Source organism: Pelodiscus sinensis, chromosome 1 (genome assembly GCF_049634645.1).
Source record: "Pelodiscus sinensis isolate JC-2024 chromosome 1, ASM4963464v1, whole genome shotgun sequence".
In the NCBI taxonomy this organism is placed as follows: domain Eukaryota; kingdom Metazoa; phylum Chordata; order Testudines; family Trionychidae; genus Pelodiscus; species Pelodiscus sinensis.
In genome coordinates, this window is record NC_134711.1 from 318,066,608 (window position 1) to 318,090,227 (window position 23,620).

The window sequence follows — 23,620 nt, forward strand, 5'->3', positions numbered from 1 at the left end:
AAGAGAGCACCCAGGCAATCTGGATGCTCTCTTTCGAAAAAGCTCCATTTGCATTCAATAAAGCCTTTTTTTGAAAAAGCCCCATTTGCATTCAATAACACCTCTTTTCAAAAAAAGGCATTATTCCTTGTAAAATGAGGTTTACCGCAGTCGAAAAAACTGCTGCATTCTTTCAATTTAATTTCAAAAGAATGCAGTGGCAGTCTATATGCAGAGGAAGTTTTTCAAAAAAAAGGCCACTTTTTTCGAAAAAACCCTGTAGTCTAGACACACCCTGAGATTTCCGATCCATAAACGGAATGAGTTTTGTCTTGTGCGCTGCTGTGGCATCTACCAGTTATTAACATACATATATATACTGTATATATATGCAGTCTTTTTCTTTGTTGAGACTGCCATCATATTCTTTCAAATCATAACTTTTTAAAAAGTGTGCAGAAAAGAAATGTCTGTTCTTTTTAAAGTTTGCAAAACATTATGGTGATACTTAAAATAGTGTGCATTCTAACCTACTTGAAAAAGCACATTTGTACAATTAAAAAAACCTCTTAAAACCCCCAAAGCAGTTGAAATTTTAAAAATTCAGGTTTTTTCAGAGAGCTGTAGTTGTGAAGACTCTTTAAAATGTGAAGCAAGTGCAACTAAGAGACATGGTGATAGCTGCACGTATTTTCAGAAAATCATAAAAAATAGCTCTGCTACACGTGAATTGCCTTATTTGGGTCAATCATGAATTAAGTTGGATGCCCAGTGATGATATTTAAATGTATTCATTGGTTATTGTGTTGCTCATACAAAGCATGTAATATAGTGAGGACATCATTCATAGTCTATTCTGAAAGGCACTTCACTTTGGTCTTAGGAGTGAGTGGCAGCTGGTTACCATAATTTATGTCTTCAATTTGACCTGTAAAGCCATCAAACCAGAAAGAAGGAACAGAGCCTGAGGGACTCTTGATCCCTACCAAGAGAAGCCAATCCCTCAGGGCCCAACAGAACTGACTAAACTGGGTTTCTGTGCCCAAAGTATCCAGTACAAGCCAATTCAGGAGCCAAGCTTGAGTAGCTCAGCAGAGCCCATACGTCGCAACATGAGGAAATTAAACCCAAGATGCTTGCCAGATCCCACTGCAGTATCCAAACTCCACTGAAGGGATAGCAGAGGACTGAGGTATTTGTGATGTTACTTGTTTGTGATGAAGGTGATCGGTCCTGCCTCAGCTTATTACTGGAAAGTTAGGAGGGCGGCCAAAGCCACCCAAACAGCCGCTGCTGGCAGCCACCACTGGCCACACGGCTCAAGCCCCGGCCATCCAAGAAGCTACCCCTGGCCACCTGGCCCCACCAACGGGGCCATGGTGGCCTGTCCACTCCAGATGGAACTGGAGCAGCGAAAGCCTCACCATGCCCTGGCTCCAGCCGGAGCAAACAGGGGCAGGGCAGCCTGCTTGCCATCATGCGGCCCTGCTAAACTGCCTCTGTCACCGCTCACCTTCCGATCCAGCAGGACAGTGAGAGGTGAGTGCTGCTGCGTGGCTCTGCAGGCGAGGTGTGTGGGCTTAAAATTTGTTGTGCGTGGCCATGCAGACACGCAGCTTGTAAGGCCTGTCCAGAAGGCCTTATATATTATCCATCCAGACATTTTGCAATGATTATGATGATCAGTGTGGCCAGCAGAGGCTTTACATGATACTCTTTGATGAACTGAAATGTAGAGATCAGCTCTAGAGGATCCTGGTAATTCTATGCGCCCCGCAACCTCTGTCAGTTTCCAAAGTCATACCCTCAACTCCCATTGAAGTCAGCAGGAGATCCAAATTTTGAACAGCAGCCAGGTTATATTGGAAACCTCACAAGAGAGCCTTCATGGAGACATATATAGGTCCGTGCTGATCTACCGTCCATCCAGTTCCTTCATGCCAGCCTACTCTGACAGTGGGGAGGAGTGGGATTTGGAAAGGACATGACCACACATCTCGAACAGCAGTTACAAAAAGGTAGGTAACTGGTTTGTTTCTTTTTCGAGGGCTTGCTCATGTCTATTCCGATAGATGACACCCAAGCAGTTCCCATGGAGGAGGGAGCCAGAATTAATTGAAACATCACATCACCCCTTACCTGTTGGGTGATGGTGTGGTGTGACATGACGGTGCAAATAGAGGAACACGTTGCTGCCCTGCAAATATCCTCAATGGGAATCTGTAGGAGGAATGCTGCCAAAGATGCCTGTGCTCTGGTGGAGTGAGCTGATGGCGCTGGAATTTTGGCAAAGTAATAACAGGAAATATCCACAATGAAATACACTGGGATGAGATGAGAAGTCCCTTCATTCCTTCAGCCATGACAATAAAGAGCTGTGGTGATTTACAAAATGGCTTTGTGCATTCAGTGTAGAAGGCTAGGGTAGGGTCTGTCTGACACATGGTTGGCATGACATTTTGGGAAGAAAACCAAGAGGAAAATGTCCTGGTTTAGATGGAAGAGGGAGACAACCTTGGGTAGGAACACCAGATGCGCACAGAGCTGCACTTTGTCCTTACAAATGACAGTGTATGGAAACTCATAGGTAAAGGCCCGGAGCTCTGAGACCTAACTAGCCAAGGTTATAGCCACCACAAAGACCACCTTCCAAGAGAGGCAAGCTAGAGGGCAGATTGCTAGGAGCTCAGACAGCAGTCCCATAAGTCTAGAGAGGACCAGGTTAAGGTCCCACTGTGAAATGGGGATGTCTGACCTGGGGATACAGCCTCTCCAAACCCTTAAGGAAACATCCCAGCATAGCATTGCTGAACAGAGATCTTTCCCCAGCCCCAGGATGGAAGGCAAATAACCACTACGTGGACGTTAATGGATGACAGTGTCAGTCCCTGGCACTGGTTAAGGTATAAAAAGTAGTCAAGCACAAGGGAGATGGAGGTTTCTTGTAGGGGGATGTACTTTTGGAGGGACCAAACTGAAAATCACTTCCAGATTGTTAGGTATGTTGCCAAGGGGAGGGTTGCCTCCTGCCCAACAGAACCTTTCTAGTGGAGTCTGAACACTGTAGCTCGAGCTGGTTTAACCATGGAGTTTCTGCACCATGAAATGGGGGTGCCCCAGGTGAGGGTGCTGTAACTAGTGATGGTCCTCGGTGATGAAATCAGGATATGGAGCAGAAGGATTATCGGTCTGTCTACAAACTGAGCCTATGCTGCTGCAGCTACACTGCTGCTATGAGGATGAGTTCCGCCTTGTCCTGCCAGATCTTGAGGAGAACCTTGTGTACTAGAGGAAAGAGCAGAGACATGTACACCAGGTGACTGGACCACGATATCTTGATTGCATCTGCTACTGATCCACAACTGTGGGTCTGGAAGGAACAGAACTGGATGCACTTATTGTTGCTCCTTGTGGCAACCAGGCCCATTTAGGGATAACACCAACTTTGGAAGACAGAAAGGACAATATCTGTCCTGAGGAACCATTCACGGGTGTTGACTGAGCAGCTGAAATGGTCTTCTAGGTTGTTTTGCATCCCTGACGGTAAGAGGCGAACAGGTAGATGTGGTGATCTACACCGAAGTCCCACAGGTGAAAGGGTTCCAGGCATAGAAGAGAGAAGCAAGCACCGCCTTGTTGGTTTATGCAGGGCATCACTGTGGTGTTGTCTGTCAGTAAGACGCACCTGCCCTGCAGTTGGGGAAGGAAGGCGAGGTGAACTGCCCTGAGCCCTCTGACACCAATGTGCAGCAGTAGTTCTGATTGTGACCACAGGCCCTTAGTTCTGAGCTGCCCAGGTATGTCCCCGCAACCTGTATCCAATGCGTCCAGGACCAGAGAAAGAGAGTTGGGTTTGGCAAAGGGCACTCCCTCACAGACCCCTGAGGTTGAAGCCACCAGTTGAGATATTCTAGATTAGAACTAAGGTGAGAAGGGTGACCAAATTATGCAACAAATCCTTGTTGGGCTCGTACACTAACCAGGCCTTTAAAAGGCAAAGCCACAGCGTGGCATGCTATAGGACAAATTTGCAGGCCTCCATGTGCCCAAGAAGCCTCATGTAGCTCCTTTCTGCAGTGGTGGTGAACCACTGGAGGCTGCCAATGAGGTCTATGATGGTGTGAAACTAGGATTTGGGCAGGAAGACTCTTGCCCACGTGGAATCTAGAACTCTGTCTCTTGTGTCGGGAGGGACCAGTGTGGACTTAGGTACATTCAGAATGAGACCTAGGTCACTGGAAGTGGCTTACATCAACACCCCAGGATCGAGAGCCTGTTTCTAAACTTGGCCATTGATGAGTCAGTCATCCAAGTACGGGAAGATCTGTACCCAATTTTTGTTCAGGAAGGCTGCCACTGCACTCCTATGCACTTTGTGAATAGAGGTGGGGTCATGGAGAGACTGAATGGGAGCAGAATGAATTGGTAATGCAGGGCTGTTGAGTACAAATCTCAGGAATTTGCTGTGTGCTGAGATGATTGAAATATGGAAGTACGTATCCTTCAAATCGAGGGTGGCATTCCAGTCCCCCGGGTCTAGGTAGGGGATAATGGTGGCCAGAGAGGCCATATGAAACTTGAACCTTCTTACGAATGTGTTGATGTTTTGAAGGTCCAGAATGGACCTGAGCCCACTGTTGCCCTTGGGGATAAGGATATATCAGGAGTAGAAACTCCTGCCCCTGAACTCCTGAGGAACCCCCTCTATCGCCGCCAGTGTAAGGAGCGATTGCACCTCCTCTACAAAGAGTTAATTGTTAAAGAGTCCCTGAAGAGGGATGTGACAGGTGGGTGGGAGGGTAGGCGGGTAAAGAACTAGACAGAATATCCCACTTCTACTGTGCTCAGAATCCAGAAATCTGTGGTGATCTGATCCGATGCCAGCTCCAGAACTGGAGGTAGAAGTGAGACTCTATAAGCAGGAGTTTCAAGTGCCAGTCTCTTTCTTCCTTTGTTCTGGGCTTAAAGCCTTTGCAAATGATGCACTTATTTAGCAGATGGCCTCCACCTAAGCACGTGAAGCAAGCAGCATGCAAGTCCTCTCTGGACCTAGTCTAGCCTCAGGAGTCACAATGCTTAAATCCCTAGGGTTGCTACATGCCCCATGAATGGGGAGAATGGAAAACAAAAAGGGGGAACCCCCCCAAGGAAATTTACTATTGACTACTAAAAATGCTAATTATTACACTGAAATGACAATTAAGTCAGAACAACGTACAACAACTACAGCAAGAGATGCCTTGCAAAACATGAAATCAAATTCTCCAAAGACCATCACTGGCGGTAGGAAGGACCTGGACGGCTGATCAGCTCAGGAGGGATCAACATGCATTGCTCACCCTGAAAGCGCCACTCCAGAAGTTTCCAAATCTGATCCAACAGTACTGCTAGTAAAAAAAAAAAAAAAAAGCTACGTCTATATTGGCATGATTTTCCAGAAATGCTTTTAACAGAAAAGTTTTCCGTTAAAAACATTTTCGGAAAAGAGCGTCTAGATTGGCACGGACGCTTTTCCGCAAAAGCACTTTTTGTGGAAAAGTGTCTGTGGCCAATCTAGACGCGCTTTTCTGCAAAAAAGCCCCAATCACCATTTTCGCGATCGGGGCTTTTTTGCGGAAAACAAATCTCTGCTGTCTACACTGGCCCTTTTGTGCAAAAGTTTTTCGGTAAAAGACTTTTGTCCGAACGGGAGCAGCATAGTATTTCCGCAAAAGACCTGACAATCTTACATGAGATCGTCAGTGCTTTTGTGGAAATTCAAGCAGCCAGTGTAAACAGCTGGCAAATTTTTCCGCAAAAGCAGATGATTTTGCGGAAAAACTTGCCAGTCTAGACACAGCCCTAGTGATTGTGTGCATGGAACATGCACACACGTATTGGAATGGACAGGAGCAAGCACTTGAAGAAGAATGGAAAATTCTGGTGAGTAATCCAGAATTTCCCCAGATCTTCTCAGGCTTATCTGTCACTAAGTTCTTTCATTTCATTTTCAGCACTTGCCACAAAAATGTTCCTTGTCTCGATTTACACAAGACTGTAAAGAGCTCTAACTAGAAAAAGATACGAGAGAAAGTCACCAAACCTTGTCTTGTCTTTGCTGCTTTTTAGGTTTACACATAATAGATTTTCCTTTGAATGTAAAAAAGTAAGAAAGACTCCTTTACGAGTACCCCAGTGATGCACTACCATCATTAGCATGCTGGTTTTCAGGTTAAGTTCTGTGTCATTCCCAGTGGTACTATGAAGCTATTTATAATTATAGCAGTCTGAAAAATGGTAAGTCTGTTTCGCAAAACAGGAGGAATTTTTTGTTTGTTTGTTTTCTTGATTTTCAATGCCACAAACAAAAAGTGAAAAACTAAAACCATTTTTCAGTTCTTTGTTTTCTCCTTTTCTTACCCCTCATCACCATCCCTTTTTTCCCCTCTTCCATTTTCTGATTGAAAAGAGGATAAAAAAAAAATAAACAGGAAAACAACTGGAAAAAAACCCCCATCCGTTTAAAAAAAACTAAATATTTTTTGTTTGGGTTGGGGTTGTTTTGTTTTTGGTCGAAAGATAATACAAAATAAAAAGTTTCCATGAAAATGTTTTTGAAAATAAAACCCCATATTTCATTAAACAAACATTGCAAATAAAATGATTTGTCCCACTCTGCTAATAATGAATAATTTATAATTAATTCTTTCCCAGCTGATACATTTGGGCGCAGGGATGTATACTAATACACCTGAAAGTCATTCTGTACCTGAAGCAGCATGTGCTCCCACTGTTCGTGGTTCAGAGAATTCTCTGTGTTTCCTATAAAGCAGGAGGCAAAACAACAGTGTAATTTACAACAGCAAGAATAGCTGTCCCCAATATACCCTCTGCAGTCAATCTTCTTAAAACTATCTGAGTTTTCAATGATAAAAGGGACCTATGCCAATGTAACATACCTGGGATTTCAATGATAAAAGGGACCGATGCCAAAGTTCTCTACTGGGCTAAGAAAAAGTATCACGTTATACATTTTTATTCAGAGTCAGTCAACCCACGAGGAGCGAGATGCTGGACACTCCATAGGATACTTTGGGGTTGCCACCCCAGCTCCTACTTTGGGAGAGACCATGGTGGCCACCTCAGTTGTCCTATGGATGGGTCCAAGAGAGACCCAGCAGCCTGCACTGCCCTGCCCCACCCTGCCACACTGCCCTCTCCCAGCCTGCTGTGTGCATTGTATCTGTGGCAGTAGGAAGCAAAGTGCCCTGGTTCCAAGGCAATGCGCTTCCCATGGCCACGGCGATGCTGGGAGAGGGCTGTGGGGCAAGGCGCAGCAAAGCGGGCTGCCGAGCCATTGTCACTCCTGTTGCTTTGGTGATTGCGAAGGCAGGAGCCCATCCTACTGCCATCCTGCACCAGGACCCCCCAGTAATCCCTCAGCTCAGAAGAGGGGGCTTCAGCAGCAGGGCAGAGCAGGGGCAGGAAGGGATAGGGTAGGGCAAAACAGGGGCAGAGTTTGGAGAAAAGGTGAAGCAGAGGCAAGGTGGAGCCTGGGGCTGGTGGGCTGCCCTAAGCCTCGCCCCTGGGGAGTGCCCCAAGCCCCACAACCCCTGACAGCCCTGCTCCTAATTGCTTTTGTCTTTAATGGGAGCTGAGGGCACTTGGCGTCTCATCAAACTATTTAGCACTAGGGACATTAAATATAGTTTAATTGACTAATCGACTAGTTGATGAATTTTCCATCGACTAGTTGATTAGTCAATAAGCGGGGGAGCCGCAGCAGGGTTAGCTCTCAGTCCCGGCAGGTAACCCTGCTGCGGCTCTACCTTTAAAGTGTATTAACAGCTGACAGGCTCTTAATACATATAAAAGGCTGAAGCGCGAGCCGGGATACCTGACTGCTGGCTCACGCTAGCTCTCCCCTGCTGAGCTTCTGATTTTTTAATGTATTAAGAGATGGCAGGCTCTTAATACATTTAAAAAGCAGAGTCGCAGCATCTGGGATGGAGCACAAGTCAGGAATAAGCTGATTTCCGGCTCGCATCCAGTACCCGCTACTACCCTGTCTCCTGCGGAGATGGTGCTTGGGGGAAACCAGCTTTTAAGCCGGCTCTCCCCAGCACTGGCTCCTGCTCCCCCCACTTGCTGTCGCTGCTAGAGGCAGCAAGAGGGGGGGAAGCAACTGGTCAAGGAACTAGTCATCTATCCGATAAGCTTTTGCTTATCAGATAGTCAACTAGTTACTTACATTCCTATTTAGAACATCAGAAAACTGGACTTAACTATGCATGCACATTTTTCCTGCATAATACAAGATTCTGACTTGATCCTAAACTGGTGTAGCTTTACTGAAGTCAGTGGAATTATACTGATTTACATCGACTAAGAATCTGGCCCTGTTTCTGAACAGCCAGCTCTAACTTACCCTTCTTTAATGTCTGTAGAACATAGTGCTGTGGACTCTGTACAGAAACAGCAGCAAGGGAAGATACAGCTCTTTTTTTTTTTAATAGCAAGCCCACTTGAAAATTGTAGGGTCCAATATATATCAGAAACACATTGGGATTGTGCGTCACTTAGGGTATACCTACACTAACCACTGGATCAATAGGCAGCGATTGATCCAGAAAGGGTCAATTTATTGCCTCCAGTATATATACGATAAATTGACCACCAAGTACTCTCCTGTCAATTCCAGAATTCCACCAGAATGAGGACAGTAGGTAGAGTTGACAGGAAAGCATCTGGTAAGTAGATCTAAGTGTATCGATTTCAGATACATTATTCACATAACTGAAGTTGTGCAACTTAGCTTGCTGGCTCACAGTTACATAGTACAGAGACTATATTGTCCTAGCTTTGTATATTGACATAACCCTGTAGTATAGACACAACCAACGCTAAGTTTTTTCCCACTGATGTCAATAGTTTCATACGACTGTAAAATTGGTGAAAGACATCAGGCCTACAATACCTAGATTACACATTATACGTAGGGCACCCACTTGGTCAACATAGCTTTGTTGTGACAGGCATGGATTCTATCGCTAATATATGGATTAAGTTTCCTTACAGAAAGAAAAACTGTGGGTTTTTAAATTGAACTAATCTTGACAAGAAACATAGGCTGCGTCTAGACTGGCAAGTTTTTCTGCAAAATCATCTGCTCTTGCGGAAAAACTTGCCAGCTGTCTACACTGGCCGCTTGAATTTCCGCAACAACACTGATGATCTCATGTAAGATTGTCAGTGTTCTTGTGGAAATGCTATGCTGCTCCCATTCAGGCAAAAGCCCTCTTGCGCAAATGCTTTTGCGCAAGAGGGCCAATGTAGACAATGCGGTATTGTTTTGCGCAAAGAAGCCCCGATCACAAAAATGGCGATCGGGGCTTTCCTGCGCAAAACCGCGTCTGGATTGGCACGGACGCTTTTCTGCAAAAAGTGCTTTTGCGGAAAAGCATCTGTGCCAATCTAGACGCTCTTTTCCGCAAATGCTTTTAATGGAAAAACGTTTCCATTAAAAGCATTTGCGGAAAATCATGCCAGTCTAGACGTAGCCCTACGGTTTAATTTTTCAGAAAAATTCAGTTTGCAAAAATCAGACTGTACTTGTGACCACAAAAACAGTGCATAAGAGTTTCGCAAACCTCCAGTTTCACGTGTATTGACCTTCCTAAATAACCACCTAGCTAAGAGCAGGAAGATTCTGCTGTAAAATGGTCATTCAACTGAAACCTTACTGGCCTGATTCCATCCTAAGTGGTTGGTCCCCGGTTTGACACTGGAGTTAGCTCACTGGTTCACAATTGTAGAAAAAGTGAGGTGTCTAGAACCCCAGTTTCAATTCCACACTATTCCCACGGACTGCAACATGGATGGCACCACACATGTCAATAGGAATCTGCATTTTCTGCTTTCTCTTCTATCCTCCATGGACCACGTCACTCCCAACTAGCACTTTACCTTCAAGGTGCTGCAGCAGAGCTGGAATCTTTACTCCCCACATCTCACCCACTGCTGCATGGATATTTTGGTGCAAGGCTTTTAGCAGCTGCAAGACAGAATATCCTTGTCCTTCTCTCTCATAAGGAGATGAGGCTACAACCTGTCAATGAGGGAGAAAGCACAGGCTAAGTTCTGCAGCAAGATACCAGCTTGTTCCTGAAGGAGGAAATATTTCAGATTCTCTCACTGTGGAGACTACACACTGTAGAGCTGCTGCTTCTACTGCAGTGACTTCCTAAAGAAGAAAGTATTCTAACTAGCATGAGGGTGTAGAACAGTGTGTCTCTGTCTGATCGGGGAGGGTGGAGAGAGACCCAATCATACACATTCTTCAGCCTAAAGCATTTAGCTGGAAAACTGATTTTTATACTTAACTGTTCCACTTCACATTTCTCAGAAAACCTGTTCTCCATGGTCTACTTACCAGGAGTCGTGCCAGCAATCCCTGAGGTGTAGGGAGTTTCCCTGGGAAAAGAAATAGAAGATCCTTAATTATGCCAGACTTTGGAGAATCCCGCTGATGTTGTTCACCTAGCCATTTCCAATATGCCCACCAATGTTGCATGCAGCTGATAATATTTGCATTTCCATAGAGTTTTCAGGCAGAGCATCTCAAAAGTGTTTTACAAACATGAGTTAATTCCTCCTCATAGCACCTCTAAGAAACTGGCGTTAATTAGTCCTCAATTTCACAAGTGGGAAAGCTGAGAGAGAGCAAGTGATTTCCCCAATGTTATATCAGAATTTTGGTGGTGATCTGGAACCAGAACCCCCAATTTCTAGCTCCCTCCCATTGCCATGTTTTAATCCCAAGACCATCCTGCATTCCTTTTAGTCTCTTGACTGAAGATGAGAGAATTGGAACAGGCTGAATCTGGTCATTTCATAGTGGCTGGTGAGAATAAATGAAAGAGTTTCTGTTATAAACCTTGTCCACTGTAGTCCAGGCAAGCAGCTTCTCCTCCTTCTTGCATCTTTTTCTCAGCCATTTCCTGGAGGCATCTGCAGAGAGGCTTCAAAGTGCCAGTGTACTGAGTTGGCACCACATACATTAGAAGCCTTGGCCATAACACCTGCACAGAAGAGCAAGACAGTTCAACACTTGGCTATTTTCATTCCCCCACCTCCTACTGGCTGAATCCTTCTGTCATGCACCTTCTCCTTTTAGTCATCACTGACCCTTCCCTATCTCATTACCTTATCTCGATCTCACTTTCTCCTCCCCTCCGCCATCATCTCACTCTACCTGTCCCAGTGATCCCTCTCTCTACATTTTAAGTACGCTGCCTTGTTTGGTGAGCATTAGCAATCTGGTTTTCATCTGGAGATGAATCATCTTTTCCTGCATTATAAAGCTACTTAGACAGCACCATAAATTCATCCTGCACTTTTCAGACATACAGAAGGCACAATCACGGCCCCAATAACTGTTTAAATACAGGATCACCAAGTCTACATTTCCAAGGTATTCATGGGGAATCTAAGGAGACGTTGCACTCAGGCAATCGTGGTAATTAACAGAAGACCACTGCATTATGGTTCCTTCCAGTGAAGTTCCTTTTTATCTTGTCTGTACTGTGAATCGCTTCCTCCATGATACAGAGGTCCCATCATCTCTGACATGAACTTGACATGCTGTACCTCCATTATCCTGACTGGCAAGAAGCTTCCTTATGGAGAGGTACAGTAGATATACGGAAGAATGTCTTTATTTCACGAAGCAGTAGCAACATGTCACTTACTTGGGTCATTCCAGTGATTGATACGTCCAGGCCTTGCAGGATGTGAATGCACATAGTTTGGATAGTGCTTTCTTCCTGAACATCCTGGGAGGGAAGTTTTGTCCCCTGCTATGAGATAGATACATAGAATTTACTAGCTAGTGGGAAAACACTGGCTGTAGAATCGGTGTCTATTTCTTACAAAGCCTTTCTGAATATTGACCTATGAGAGCTTTTCCATTGCATTAGGAGTGCACAAATCATAAAATCATGGATTAAGGATGGAAGGGACCTCAGGAGGTCATATAGTCCAACCCCCTGCTCAAAGCAGGGCCAGCCCCAACTAAATTATTCCAGCCATGGCTTTGCCAAGCCTGGCATTAAAAACCTCGAATGATGGAGATTCTTAAGGGAAGAGAATAACAGAAACACCTAACTGGTGGGTCAGAACCCAGGCTTAGGAAAACCCAGCACAAGGGGACACAAAGAAGATGGAGAGAGGCTGTTCTCAGTAGTGACAGATGACAGAACAAGAAGCAGTGGTCTCAAGTTGTGTGTGTGGGGGGGTGGATCTTAGGAAAAACGATTTCACGAGGAGGGTGGTAAAGCACTGGAATGGGTTACTGAGGGAGGTGGTGAGATCTCCATCCCTAGAGGTTTTTCAGTCCCAGCTTGACAAAGCCCTGGCTGAGATGATTTAGTTGGAATTGGTTCTGCTTTTAGCAGGGGGTTGGACTCGATGACTTCCTGAATTCTCTTCAAGCCCTAGGGTTCTATGATTCTATAAAAGAGTTCCCTGAACAGTATTCATTTTTTGAAAAATTTTCAAAAAAGAACATTTCTTCTTTTTATCTCTGAGGAGAGCCACTCAGACTCTGCCCAGTGGAAATAAATATGCAGAACCTAGAGGGAGCCATTCTGTTTGTTCTGATGCCCCAAGCAGCTTGATCATTCTGTGCATAGTGAATGTGAGTCTATCTATAGGCTAAATTCTGTTCTTCCTTACACCAAACTAAATATTGATCAGCTCTACTGATTTCAGTTTAAATAAGAGCAAATGTGGCCTGATGAGAAAGAGTTGCCTCCTACTTTCTTTGAGATGAGTAGGATGAAAAAGAGGCAGTTGGTGAGTACTGCCATAAGCTCCCACTTCGTAGCTAAAGGGCCAGGCAGAGCTAAGATCCTCAACAACTTACTGTAAAGTTAATGTATATCATGGATCCCATCATGGAACTCTGTGTCTGGAGTCCATGACTCTGCCCATAGCTGGAAATACCCATTGAAAAGATTTTGAACTAGTACACATAGAACAGAGTATGAAGTGTGCAGCAAACTTTTCCAGGTTCTAGACATCTTGATGTAGGCTGCATAACTTCAGTGTTTTGCTAATAGTTGATGTATGCTTCAGCAGCCACAGGATTGGGCACCATTGTGTTCTTTGGAGAGTCTATTTATAAAAAAGATGTGCTTCCTTATACAAGAGCATTTCACTGAAAGATTGTGTTGTCAGAATTTTCACTGACTTGCCCGAGGTCTAAGGAATGTAGGTCGCACTGTCAGATGTAAATATCCAGAATCAGATTCTGGTCTCTGTTACACTTGTGTAAATCCAAAATAATGCCACTGAAGTCAGGGGCATTACCCTGGCTTTACACGAATATCACTGATCAGATTCTAGCTCTAATCCTTCAGTCCAGCTGCATCCTTGAGCATCCAAAGCTCCCACTGAAGTCAAGGGGAACAATCAGCATGCCAGAATGGCAGAACTGAGTCCTAAGTGTTAAGAACTCTCCTTACCAGATTTCTGGTAGACACATCGAACTCTCCGAAAACGTATGCAACCATATCCCCTGCTGCACAATTCTCCACACTTCCTGAACTGAGCAGCTTCAGGACAAAATGGAGAGCTGCCATCCTCACCTGCAAGGGTAGAGATTATGCACGAGTTATTATTATCCCTTCTGCATGCAATATGAGACAGGATATGAGAGTCCTTTTGCTTTTGTTTTTATCTCTTTGGAATGGTGGCTGAAGTACAAATGATTAACACATCTGTTATGTAAATTCCTTGCAACACTGGCTACAGAAGTACCATGCAAATGCCAGTTTTCACTTTCAGGTGACACTGTAATTAGGAAAAAGGCAGCATTTTCTCCTATAAATGTAAACAAACTTGTTTGTCTTAGTGTCTGGCTGAACAAGAAGTAGGTCTGAATGGACTTGTAGACTCTAAAGTTTTACATTGTTTCGTTACAGTTAACAAAAAATATCTACATTTGTAAGTTGCATTTTCACGCTAAAGAGATTGCTCTACATCACTTCTATGAGATGAATTGAAAAATATTATTTCTTTTGTCATTTTTACAATGCAAATGTTTGTTATAAAAATAATATAAAGTGCATAGTACACACTTGTCATTGTGTTGTAATTGAAATCAATATATTTGAAAATGTAAAAAACCACAAAAATATTTAATAAATTTCAATTTTTAATCGCATTAATTTTTAGTTAACTGTGATTAATTGAAACCCTATTAATAATCTCAGCCTAAAAATATGTCTCCTTGCCAGACTCTCCACTGAGTGAAATACTTCCCAGATATTAACAGCAATACCACTATTCCACACACAATCTTACCTTAGCACTCTGATCACTGAGAGCAGATTGCACTGCCTTCACAATCAGAAACTTTCTAACTCTTGTCTCAGGCACTGAAAGATAAGGAGAAGTGTGCAGTATACTATATCTTTGTTCCAAACACTCATGCTCCACATTAGAATGTGTCCTGGGCACTATTTAAGAGTACTACCAAGCTTCACTCATATACAGAATCAGCGGGGGAAATATAGGACCAGACTCTGATCTCAGTTACACCAGTCTAAGTCTGAAGTATTTCCACTTCTGTAAATAGCACCATCATACTATCCTGATGGAAATATTGTAAGAGAGTTAGACAAATGGAGGTTAGTGAAGTTAGTCTGTGTTTACCACCAGTATAGCAGAATTTGGAATCTATTCTAGAGTGTCTAATACTTATTCAGTCAGGAGTACTATTTTGTTTTTATCTCATTATTATTAACATGCATCCGCCACAAGATTACCTTTGTATTTGAACCTTGAAAATATCTTAGGCTACATTCAGCACTTAATTAACCCTGTTGATTTCTGTGAGACCACATGGGAGTAACTTAGAGCAGCACTGGGTCCCTTTAGTGAATTTCCAACCCTCTGGTGAGCATGCATCTAAAAGGGTGTCGCAAGGAGAAGGGAGAAAAATTGTTCTCTTTGGCCTCTGATGATAGGACAAGAAACAATGGGCTTAAATTGCAGCAAGGGAGGTTTAGGTTGGACATTAGGAAACACGTCCCAACTGTTAGGTTGGTTAAACACTGTGAAAAATTGCCCAGGGAAGTTGTGGAATCTCCACCACTGGAGATATTTAAGAGCAGATTGGATAGACACCTATCAGGGGTGATCTAGACAGTGCTTGGTCCTGCCATGAGGGCAGGGGACTGGACTTGATGACCTCTCAAGGTCCCTTCCAGTTCTAATAATCTATGACTATATGACTCCATGTGTTACAGCAGGAGCAGATGACCATTTTGCGGGGCTCCGGGCAGCATAATTCCACGGTCCCCCCCCCCCCTTGACACGGCGCATGCACAGTGACGCCATGCGCATGTGCGGTGGCACCACGGCGCGTGCGCGGGGCTTTTTGAAGCGCGGGACCCGGGGCGGCCACCCCGCTCGCCCTGCCCTATATCCGCCCCTGTGTTACAGATCCTCTGTGCCCCATTTGCAGAGATCATGAGTATGTTATAGCCCTACCATGCCTGCAAAGCCTTGGTTCTTTAGATCAACCTATAGCAGCTCATGCTTTTAGCTCTGGATGTCCCCAACTCAACCCCCAGCACGATGGCGATGATCGCAGCAGTCACAGTTACTCCTGTGTTACTTACAGTCAGCACCAATAATAGCTGTGAGCAGATTCAGGGATGCCACACGAACAGTCTCATTCTTAATCTTCAGCTGCGAGTGCAGAAATGCTATGAGGTCATCAGGAGAAGAACGGGCTGCAAAGGAAGAAATCACATCCTCACTAACAACTGAAAGCTCATTCTTACTACACCTACAAAAGAAGGAAGTTACAAGGAAACTACTGTGTAATTTGGAGTCTCTTCCCCTACCTAGCAGTAGGATACAATAGCACAGCTCCATTTGATTTTCCATGATGAGCTGCTGAGTTGGAGAACAGATCTGTGGGAAGAAGAGAAGTGATCAAAGGAAAACTAATCAGAACAAGCAACTGAAAAGAAGATGCTCAATTAATTTCTAAGCACTCACTTCCTACCTTTCCAAATAGAGCTCTGAACCCAAAATAAATGGTACTGACTGCACAACAAAAATCAGAAACAATGACCGATACATTGGATAACAGAAGTTCCTGCTTTCAAAGTATTTTTAGCAGCAGAGCTAATTGAATCAAGACTTGACCCTTGGTAACTGGTTCAAATGGTTAATTATTCCACCATAAAAATGTAGGCCTTATTTGCAGTCTGAATTTGTCCAGCTTCATTTTCTAGTTATTGGCTCACGTTATGCCTTTCTCTGCTAGATTATTACATATGTTTCCCCACATAGATATTATAGACTGCAATTAAGTCACCCTGTCACAGGATAGGTCCTCCCCATTTGGATGGGATCAGTTTTTACTATATAACTCTAACTCCCTCTAAGAACCGGCTTATGCTAAAATTGCTTTACAAACTGAGCTGGATTTTAGCTAATAAAATGAGACCACTATCTGCTTATTCTTAAGCCAGCAGAAACTAATAAGGCATAAGAAGGTCTCCGGGCTCTTCACTAGCATTCAAAAGATGTTTATTGTTAATATGCTTCAGATCTGCTGAGCTTAAGCTCAAGTGATACAAGAACAAGTTCCCCTCACCCGGTCGTGCAGAGCACTGCAGATGGCTTGAAATTTCCCTTTAGGTAGAAGGATCTTATATTCACCGGAGACTTCCAAGAGCTGCCTCAGACTCTACAACAGAGGGTGAAAGTTAGGAGGTGGGCATACAAAGGAGCAATATGCAATGACTGAAGCAGGTTCATGGAATTCATAGATTCCAAGGCCAAAAGGGATGATTGTCATCAACTAGTCAGGCCTTCTGTATGACACAGGCCTTAGAAATTGCCAAAATAATTCCTAAAGCAGAACTTTCAGAAAAAAATCCAATCTTGATTTTAAAATAATCACCTTGACTCTTGGTAAATGGTTTGAATGGCTAATATCCCACCACTGAAAAGGTAGACCTTATTTCCCATCTGAATGTATCCTGTTTCAGTTTGTAGCCACTGGATCATGTCATGCCTTTCTCTGCTAGGTCATTACATATATTTCCCCATGCAGATATTATAGACTGTAATTAAGTCACCTGTCACAGGGTAGGTCCACCCTGTTTGGATGGTATCAGGTTGTGGAGGAGTTAAAGAACTAAGGCAGCCCAAGTGGCCTAGTCTCCCCAACCACCATAGCAGGCCTGGTTCTTAGAGCAGCATTGCCTAATAGTCAGGCTCAGTGCAGCAGCCCTTTAATGAGGCTCTTCAGCTCAATGACCCAAGCCCTTCTAGGTACGACCGTGCAACCTAGTGCTCAACCACCCTTTGGGGCAAACCAGTGTTGCCTAGAGGCCAGCCCTTCTCCACCAGGCTCTACCTACTCCACAGGGTCCCAGCCCAGGGCCTTGTCTTGCAGCTCAATGGGGTTTCTTCCAAAACATGCAGAGTCAAAGCCTAATACCTCAACTCAATAATGCTTAGTTCACATAGACTACTTCCCACCATTCTTCTGCAGCAGGTCATCTCAGTAACTCCGTGGTCTCGCCTCCATCTGTGGCATTGGATGGTTGAGGGGGGGTCAACTGGAACCACAGGCTGGCTGGTTTCTGCATCCTAGGGCGCTGGCAGTCCCTCCACAAAAGCCTGCAAAGCACCTCTGCTCCCTTCAGCTGTCAGCCTAGACAGAACTGAGCTGCTCCCTTTTATATCCTGGTTCCAGTTGGAGCATTCCCAGCAAGTATGACGGGGCATAGCCCACAGATCATGATTAGCCCCCGCTGAACCATGCATGGTGGGTATCCTCTGTCACAAACACTCCCCCTTAAGAGGGTGTCCATTGGTGGACCTTCCTCTTCATCGTCTCCTTCCACTTGGGAGAAGTCTGTGTTTGCATGAGCCTTCCCTGGCCCAGTGTAACATACAGAAGTCATAGGGTTGGAGCGGGAAGTACTACCTCATGATTCAGGCACTGGTGTCCTTCATGTTATTAATCCATCTGAGGGGTGCATGGTTGGTGACCAGTTGAAAGGGTTTCCCCAGTACAGAATATCCCAGGGTATGTCTACACTACAGCACTAATTCGAACTAACTTAGTTAATTCGAACTAAACTAATTCGAACTAACGCATCCAGACTAAAAAACTAGTTCGAATTAGCGTTTTGCTAATTCGAACTAGCATGTCCACATTAAGGGGACCCTGAACTGGGGTTAAAGATGGCCGGAAGCAGTGCCGGCAGGGCATCACATGAGGACTTAGAGCGTGGAGATGCTGCCTCAGGCTAACCGAGGACTGTGCTTAAAGGGACCCGACCCCCACCCCGGACAGACAGTTCTCAGGGGTGCCCCGCTTGCAAAGCAGTCCTGGCTTGGAGTGCCCTTAGTGCCCACACTGGGCACATCACAGCACTTGGCCATCAGACCGGCTGCACTTGCCGCAGGCTGCCATCTGGGGAGAGGGAGCAATTGGGGGGCTGCAGGAGAGCTTCCACCCCCAGAAGCCCGCAGAGCCAGCCCAGTCCTCCCCATCGGGGGTTAGTACCCCATTCCTCCCTCACCTCCTTCCGCTTACCCTTCCCTAACCCCCCTTCCTGATGTACAAAATAAAGAAAACGTGTGGTCAAAAACTGAATCTCTCTTTATTGAACAAAACTGGGGGAGCCTGGGAAAAGGAGGTGGGAGAGGGGAAGAGAGAGGGTGGGAGAGGGGAGGGCAACTACAGTGATCAGATGTTTGGAACAGGTCCCATATGAAGAGAGGCTAAAGAGACTGGGACTTCTCAGCTTAGAAAAGAGGAGACTGAGGGGCGATAGGATAGAGGTCCATAAAAGCATGAGTGGGGTGGAGAGGGTGCATCAAGACAAGTTCTCCATTAGTTCCCATAATAGAAGGACTAGAGGACACCAAAGGAAAGGAATGGGTAGCAGGCTTCAAACTAGTAACAGAAAGTTGTTCTTCACAAAGCAAAGAGTCAACCTGTGGAACTCCTTGCTGCAGGAGGCTGTGAAGGCTACAACTAGAACAGAGTTTAAAGAGAAGTGAGATAAAGTGATGGAGGTTGGGTCCATGGAGTGCTATTAGCCAGGGGGTAGGAGTGGTGTCCCTGTCCAAAGTTTGTGGAAGGCTGGAGAGGGATGGCACAAGACAAATGGCTTGGTCACTGTCTTCGGTCCATCCCCTCCGGGGTAGCTGGGGTTGGCCACTGTCGGCAGACAGGCTACTGGGCTAGATGGACCTTTGGTATGACCCAATAAGCTCAAGGCTCAGGGTCGGGGGTCTCAGTGGACCCCCTTGATTTTCATGCACACCTGCTCCTGGGTGGCCAGGCTGGCAGCTCTCCTGCCCTAGACGGCCACTTTCCTGTGCCTAGTGCGGAGGTCATGGACGAGGTCCACGATGTCCACACTAGACCAGGCTCGTGCCCGCCTCTTGCGGTCCTGGGCAGGCTCCTGAGAGCCGCCAACCTGGTCCCGGGAGGAGGGGGAGGGCTGGGTGGCAGCGGGTGGCTGGCTCGAGCCGTGCCAGGTGCAGGGTCTGCTAGCTGGGTGCTGGCAGGCTTGCACCTGGCACGGGCACCGTAGCCAGCCCGTGCCCCTTTAAGGGTTCCGGGGCCGGGAGGAGGGCAATAGAGTTTCCCTGGTGTTGGCCAGAGTGGGCACCAGGGAAAGCTGGGGAGGGCTAGCCTCCCACTAGTTTGAATTAAGGGGCTACACACCCCTTAATTTGAACTAGTAAGTTCGAACTAGGCTTAGTCCTCGTACAATGAGGTTTACCTAGTTCGAACTAAGCGATTCGCTAGTTCGAGTTAAGTTCGAACTAGCGGAGCGCTAGTGTAGCGCCTATCAAAGTTAATTCGAACTAACGTCTGTTAGTTCGAATTAACTTTGTAGTGTAGACATACCCCCAGGGTGTAGATCACCCACGTGATGGCCAGGGCCTTCCTTGCTATCGTAGGGCAGCAGGTCTCTCAGGAGAACAGCTTGCAGCTGAGATAAAGGATCTGGTGCTCCTTCCCACCTACTTCTTGAGATAGTACCACTCCTGGTCCTACCTCCGAGACCTCCATTTGAAGGATAAAAGGCTTTGTGAAGTTGGATGGGATAGGACCAGCTCTTGGTTCAGCTGCTTTCACAGGGCCTGGAAGGCTTCCTCACAGTCTTCTGATTACTGGACTTTCTGTGATTGGGTGTTCTTCATCAGGTCCAATAATAGGGTGGCCAGTGTGATGAAGTTGGGTACTAAGCAGCCACTGTGTCTGAAGTATTGTGGCACCTGTTTCTTTGTCATGGAGGTGGGGCAGTCACACAAGCCTTAGACCTTATTTATCAAGGAGCTATAGTTTTCCCCTTCCTACTGTGTTCACTAAGATGGCACTTGGCTGGATTCACAGTGAGTCCTGCATCTATTGGGGCTTACAATACCTTGCTAAGATGTCAGAGGTGTTCCCCCCAGCTGGTGCTGTGGATGACAATATTCTTAATGCACACAGCTGTATATTGCATATATGTTTGCAATATTTGGTTCATGAGCTGCTGAAAAGTGGCTGAGGCTCTGTGCAGCCCAAATGGCATCATGCTGAATTGCTATAAGCCAAGAAGGGTGTGGAAGGCACTCTTCTCACAGGAAGCCGGTATCAGGGGTATCTACCAATATCTGTTGGTCAGTTCTAGTGTGGAAATGAACTTTGCATTTCCCACTGTATTCCTCCTTGAGATTTCCCCATGTATGCATCCCAGTATCACTTCAGCTTTTTTGGCCACAGCATCGCATTTGTAGGTCATGTTCAGCTGAGTATTCACCAAGTTTCCCAAAATATTTTTCGGAGTTACTGATTCTCAGGAAGCATCCCTCAACATGTATGTATCACCTACATTGTTTTGTTCCTAGATGCATCTATTTACATTCAGCCATATTTAAATGCACATTTATTGTTAGCACCCAGTTTACCAAATGATCTATATCACTCTGAATCAGTGAGTTGTCCTTTCCATTATTTACCACTCCCCAATTTTTATTTCATCTGCCAATTTTATCAATGATGATTTTATGTTCTCTTCCAGGCTATTGATAATGAGATGACAGTCTAACTCCTTCCTGTACCTACACACTTTTCTTTTTTGCTGCTTGAAGCTTCCAGGATATCTCTGATGAAATCTACATATTTTACTACATTTAGGCTCTTGTGTAGTCTTCTGATACTTTTAGTCAAGTCCATGAGGCATTGATTCCCTCAAAGTCATGGGCATTCCAATCCCAAAAGCAACCACATATTCTGGACCAGAAAGCCAACATAGATTGGGAGTAAACCATGGGGGAAGTGGGGAGGGGGGAAGGGCAGCAGGGTTGTGGCCCTGGATTTGCTGCTTGGCTTGTACTGAGCCAGCTCACATGGACTGAGCATGCTCAATCATACTACTGAAGCCAACTACCCTCACTCCATCCTCTCACTATCAGCAGACAAGAGTTACCTTGGTCATGTGATACTGAGGGTAGATGAAATAAGAGAGACAAGGTGGGTGAAATAATATCTTTAATTATATTATCTCACCCACCTTGTCTCTCTAATATCCTTGAACCAACACAGCTACAACAGCTCTGTACGCAACGGTAGATGAAATAGACAGTGATTTTATATCTATCTAGTTATATAATCTAAAGCAATGCACTTCAGGCCTTCTTAGTATTAATTATCAGCTACTGGCAGTTTACTTAATACTGCCCAGAGACAACACACAGCAGCCCCTGCTCTGAGGAGTTTATTTATAATCTAAAAGAGAGACACAGAGTTGATAGGATGTACCAGTAAATCACAAGGAGGGAGTATCTTATTGGGGGGAGGGGCAGGTGTTTTGTTTCTTACCTCCTTAGCATCTCCAGGAAACAGAAGATACTTTTCATGAGAGGCTTTTACCTACAAAACTTGTCACCTGGGTCACCATGTCTATAAAATCAAGACTTGTGTGTTTATCTATTATCTAACAAGTCACTATGTAGACCAGGAAACGCCACTGGTAACAGCTAGTGCAGTTCACCTATGCGCACACATTGATAGTTATTTTAATAAGTATCTCACCTTGGTGACATGAAAAACATTAACGTCCTCTTTATATTGCTCAAGGAGCCATGGGATCTGTTCGAACACCTTATCTTGATACTCTTCTTTATGCAGGAGGAGGCTCATCATGGGACCAAGGGCTAAGATGATGGCCTGCTTGAGCTACACAGAGACACAGAATTTATGTTCCTACAAATTCATTCAATATCATGCAATGGGCCCATCTTTTTTACTTCTGATGAGTGCAATTTCCCTTTTCCACTGTTGAAACAGCCCTATCGCAATATTTCCTGGTAAAGAATTAAGACTCATGGGCTTCGTCTACACTGGCATGATTTTCCGAAAATGCTTTTAACGGAAAAGTTTTCCGTTAAAAGCATTTTCGGAAAAGCACGTCTAGATTGGCAGGATGCTTTTCCGCAAAAGCACTTTTTGCGGAAAAGCGTCCGTGGCCAATCTAGACACGCTTTTCCGCAAAAAAGCCCCAATCGCCATTTTTGCGATCGGGGCTTTTTTTGCGGAAAACACTACTGTGCTGTCTACACTGGCCCTTTTGCGCAAAAGTCTTTCGGAAAAGGACTTTTGCCTGAACGGGAGCAGCATAGTATTTCCGGAAAAGCACTGACGATCTTACATGAGATCGTCAGTGCTTTTCCGGAAATTCAAGCAGCCAGTGTAGACAGCTGGCAAGTTTTTCCAGTCTAGACACAGCTATGGTGTTGGTTTCAGAATTATATTCTACTGCACCTCACAACTTTCCCAAGTGGGATATTTCCCAAGATTAGTATGCACACTAAACCAACTCATTCCTGCTGTAACTCTACTGGAACTGAATAGACATCTGCCAGGAATGAATTTAGCCCATTCTCCTATATTCATCTGCATGTCAGGTGACAAAACTGGAATCTATGTACACTATGTACAGACAGAATTTCCATGAGCTTGTGACATTATAATCTTTTTTAAATGTTTTACATCATACTCTGTTCTATCCCAAAGAACCTGCCATTGAACTCCATCATCACAAAGAATGCCATACACAGAGAATTTAACAATACAATTTCTTATCAAGGGTTAGAAAGCCTACAATTCTCACCTCCAAATCTTCACATGTGGTCCATTTGCTTGTCACATGACGATAGAGGGGAAGAATTTCATCACAGAATTGAGATTTACCCATTCTGGGAAATGGGCACTTTTCCCAGTTACTAAAATATACATTTACTGCCCTTGACCATTTTTCCAGAACTGCATGGAAGGAAAAAAGACCTTTTTAATTCCCATCATTTGAAAACATATTTTTTCTCCCTTGTTACCTCTTAATTAGAGCTGATTGAAAAGGTAGTTTAAATTAAATTAAAAGTGTTTACTCTTGTTTTTTTCAAAATTTCAAATTACAAAGATCATTCACATGTTTCAAAAATCAACAAATTTCAGCCACCTTTTTAGCTGCACAAAAACACTGAACACATCCTGATTAAAACTGTCATTGACATTTTTCAGTTTAATATTCCATCAAATTGGAAAAAAATATGAAAAATA

At 44.7% G+C, this 23,620-nt stretch overlaps 2 protein-coding genes and 1 long non-coding RNA gene across 3 annotated transcripts in view; all 3 read right to left on the reverse strand.

Moving 5' to 3' along the window:
* Window positions 1–10,498, reverse strand: part of LOC142826583 (maestro heat-like repeat-containing protein family member 2B) — a 29,635-nt gene extending 19,137 nt beyond the window's left edge. The window contains exons 1-2 of the mRNA XM_075919525.1: window positions 9,925–10,498; window positions 6,728–6,780 (exon numbers count right to left, since the gene is read on the reverse strand). Of these exons, the coding sequence (XP_075775640.1) occupies window positions 6,728–6,780; window positions 9,925–9,967 (96 nt within the window). The 5' untranslated portion in view covers window positions 9,968–10,498. The remainder of the gene's footprint in view (window positions 1–6,727; window positions 6,781–9,924) is intronic.
* A 39-nt stretch (window positions 10,499–10,537) lies between these two features.
* On the reverse strand, window positions 10,538–13,609 carry LOC142826584 (uncharacterized). Its single transcript, XR_012900801.1, has 3 exons — window positions 13,485–13,609; window positions 11,709–11,816; window positions 10,538–11,039 (listed from the first exon to the last, which is right to left on the reverse strand). It is a non-coding gene; the product is annotated as an uncharacterized LOC142826584 (long non-coding RNA).
* Window positions 13,610–15,460: 1,851 nt separating this feature from the next.
* On the reverse strand, window positions 15,461–22,236 carry LOC142827172 (maestro heat-like repeat-containing protein family member 2B). The gene is made up of 4 exons (XM_075921245.1): window positions 22,097–22,236; window positions 16,637–16,729; window positions 15,876–15,945; window positions 15,461–15,761 (listed from the first exon to the last, which is right to left on the reverse strand). Exons 1-4 carry the CDS (start codon window positions 22,205–22,207, stop codon window positions 15,640–15,642), a joined length of 396 nt encoding a protein of 131 aa, XP_075777360.1. The 5' UTR covers window positions 22,208–22,236; the 3' UTR covers window positions 15,461–15,639.
* Between the last annotated feature and the right edge of the window lie 1,384 nt (window positions 22,237–23,620).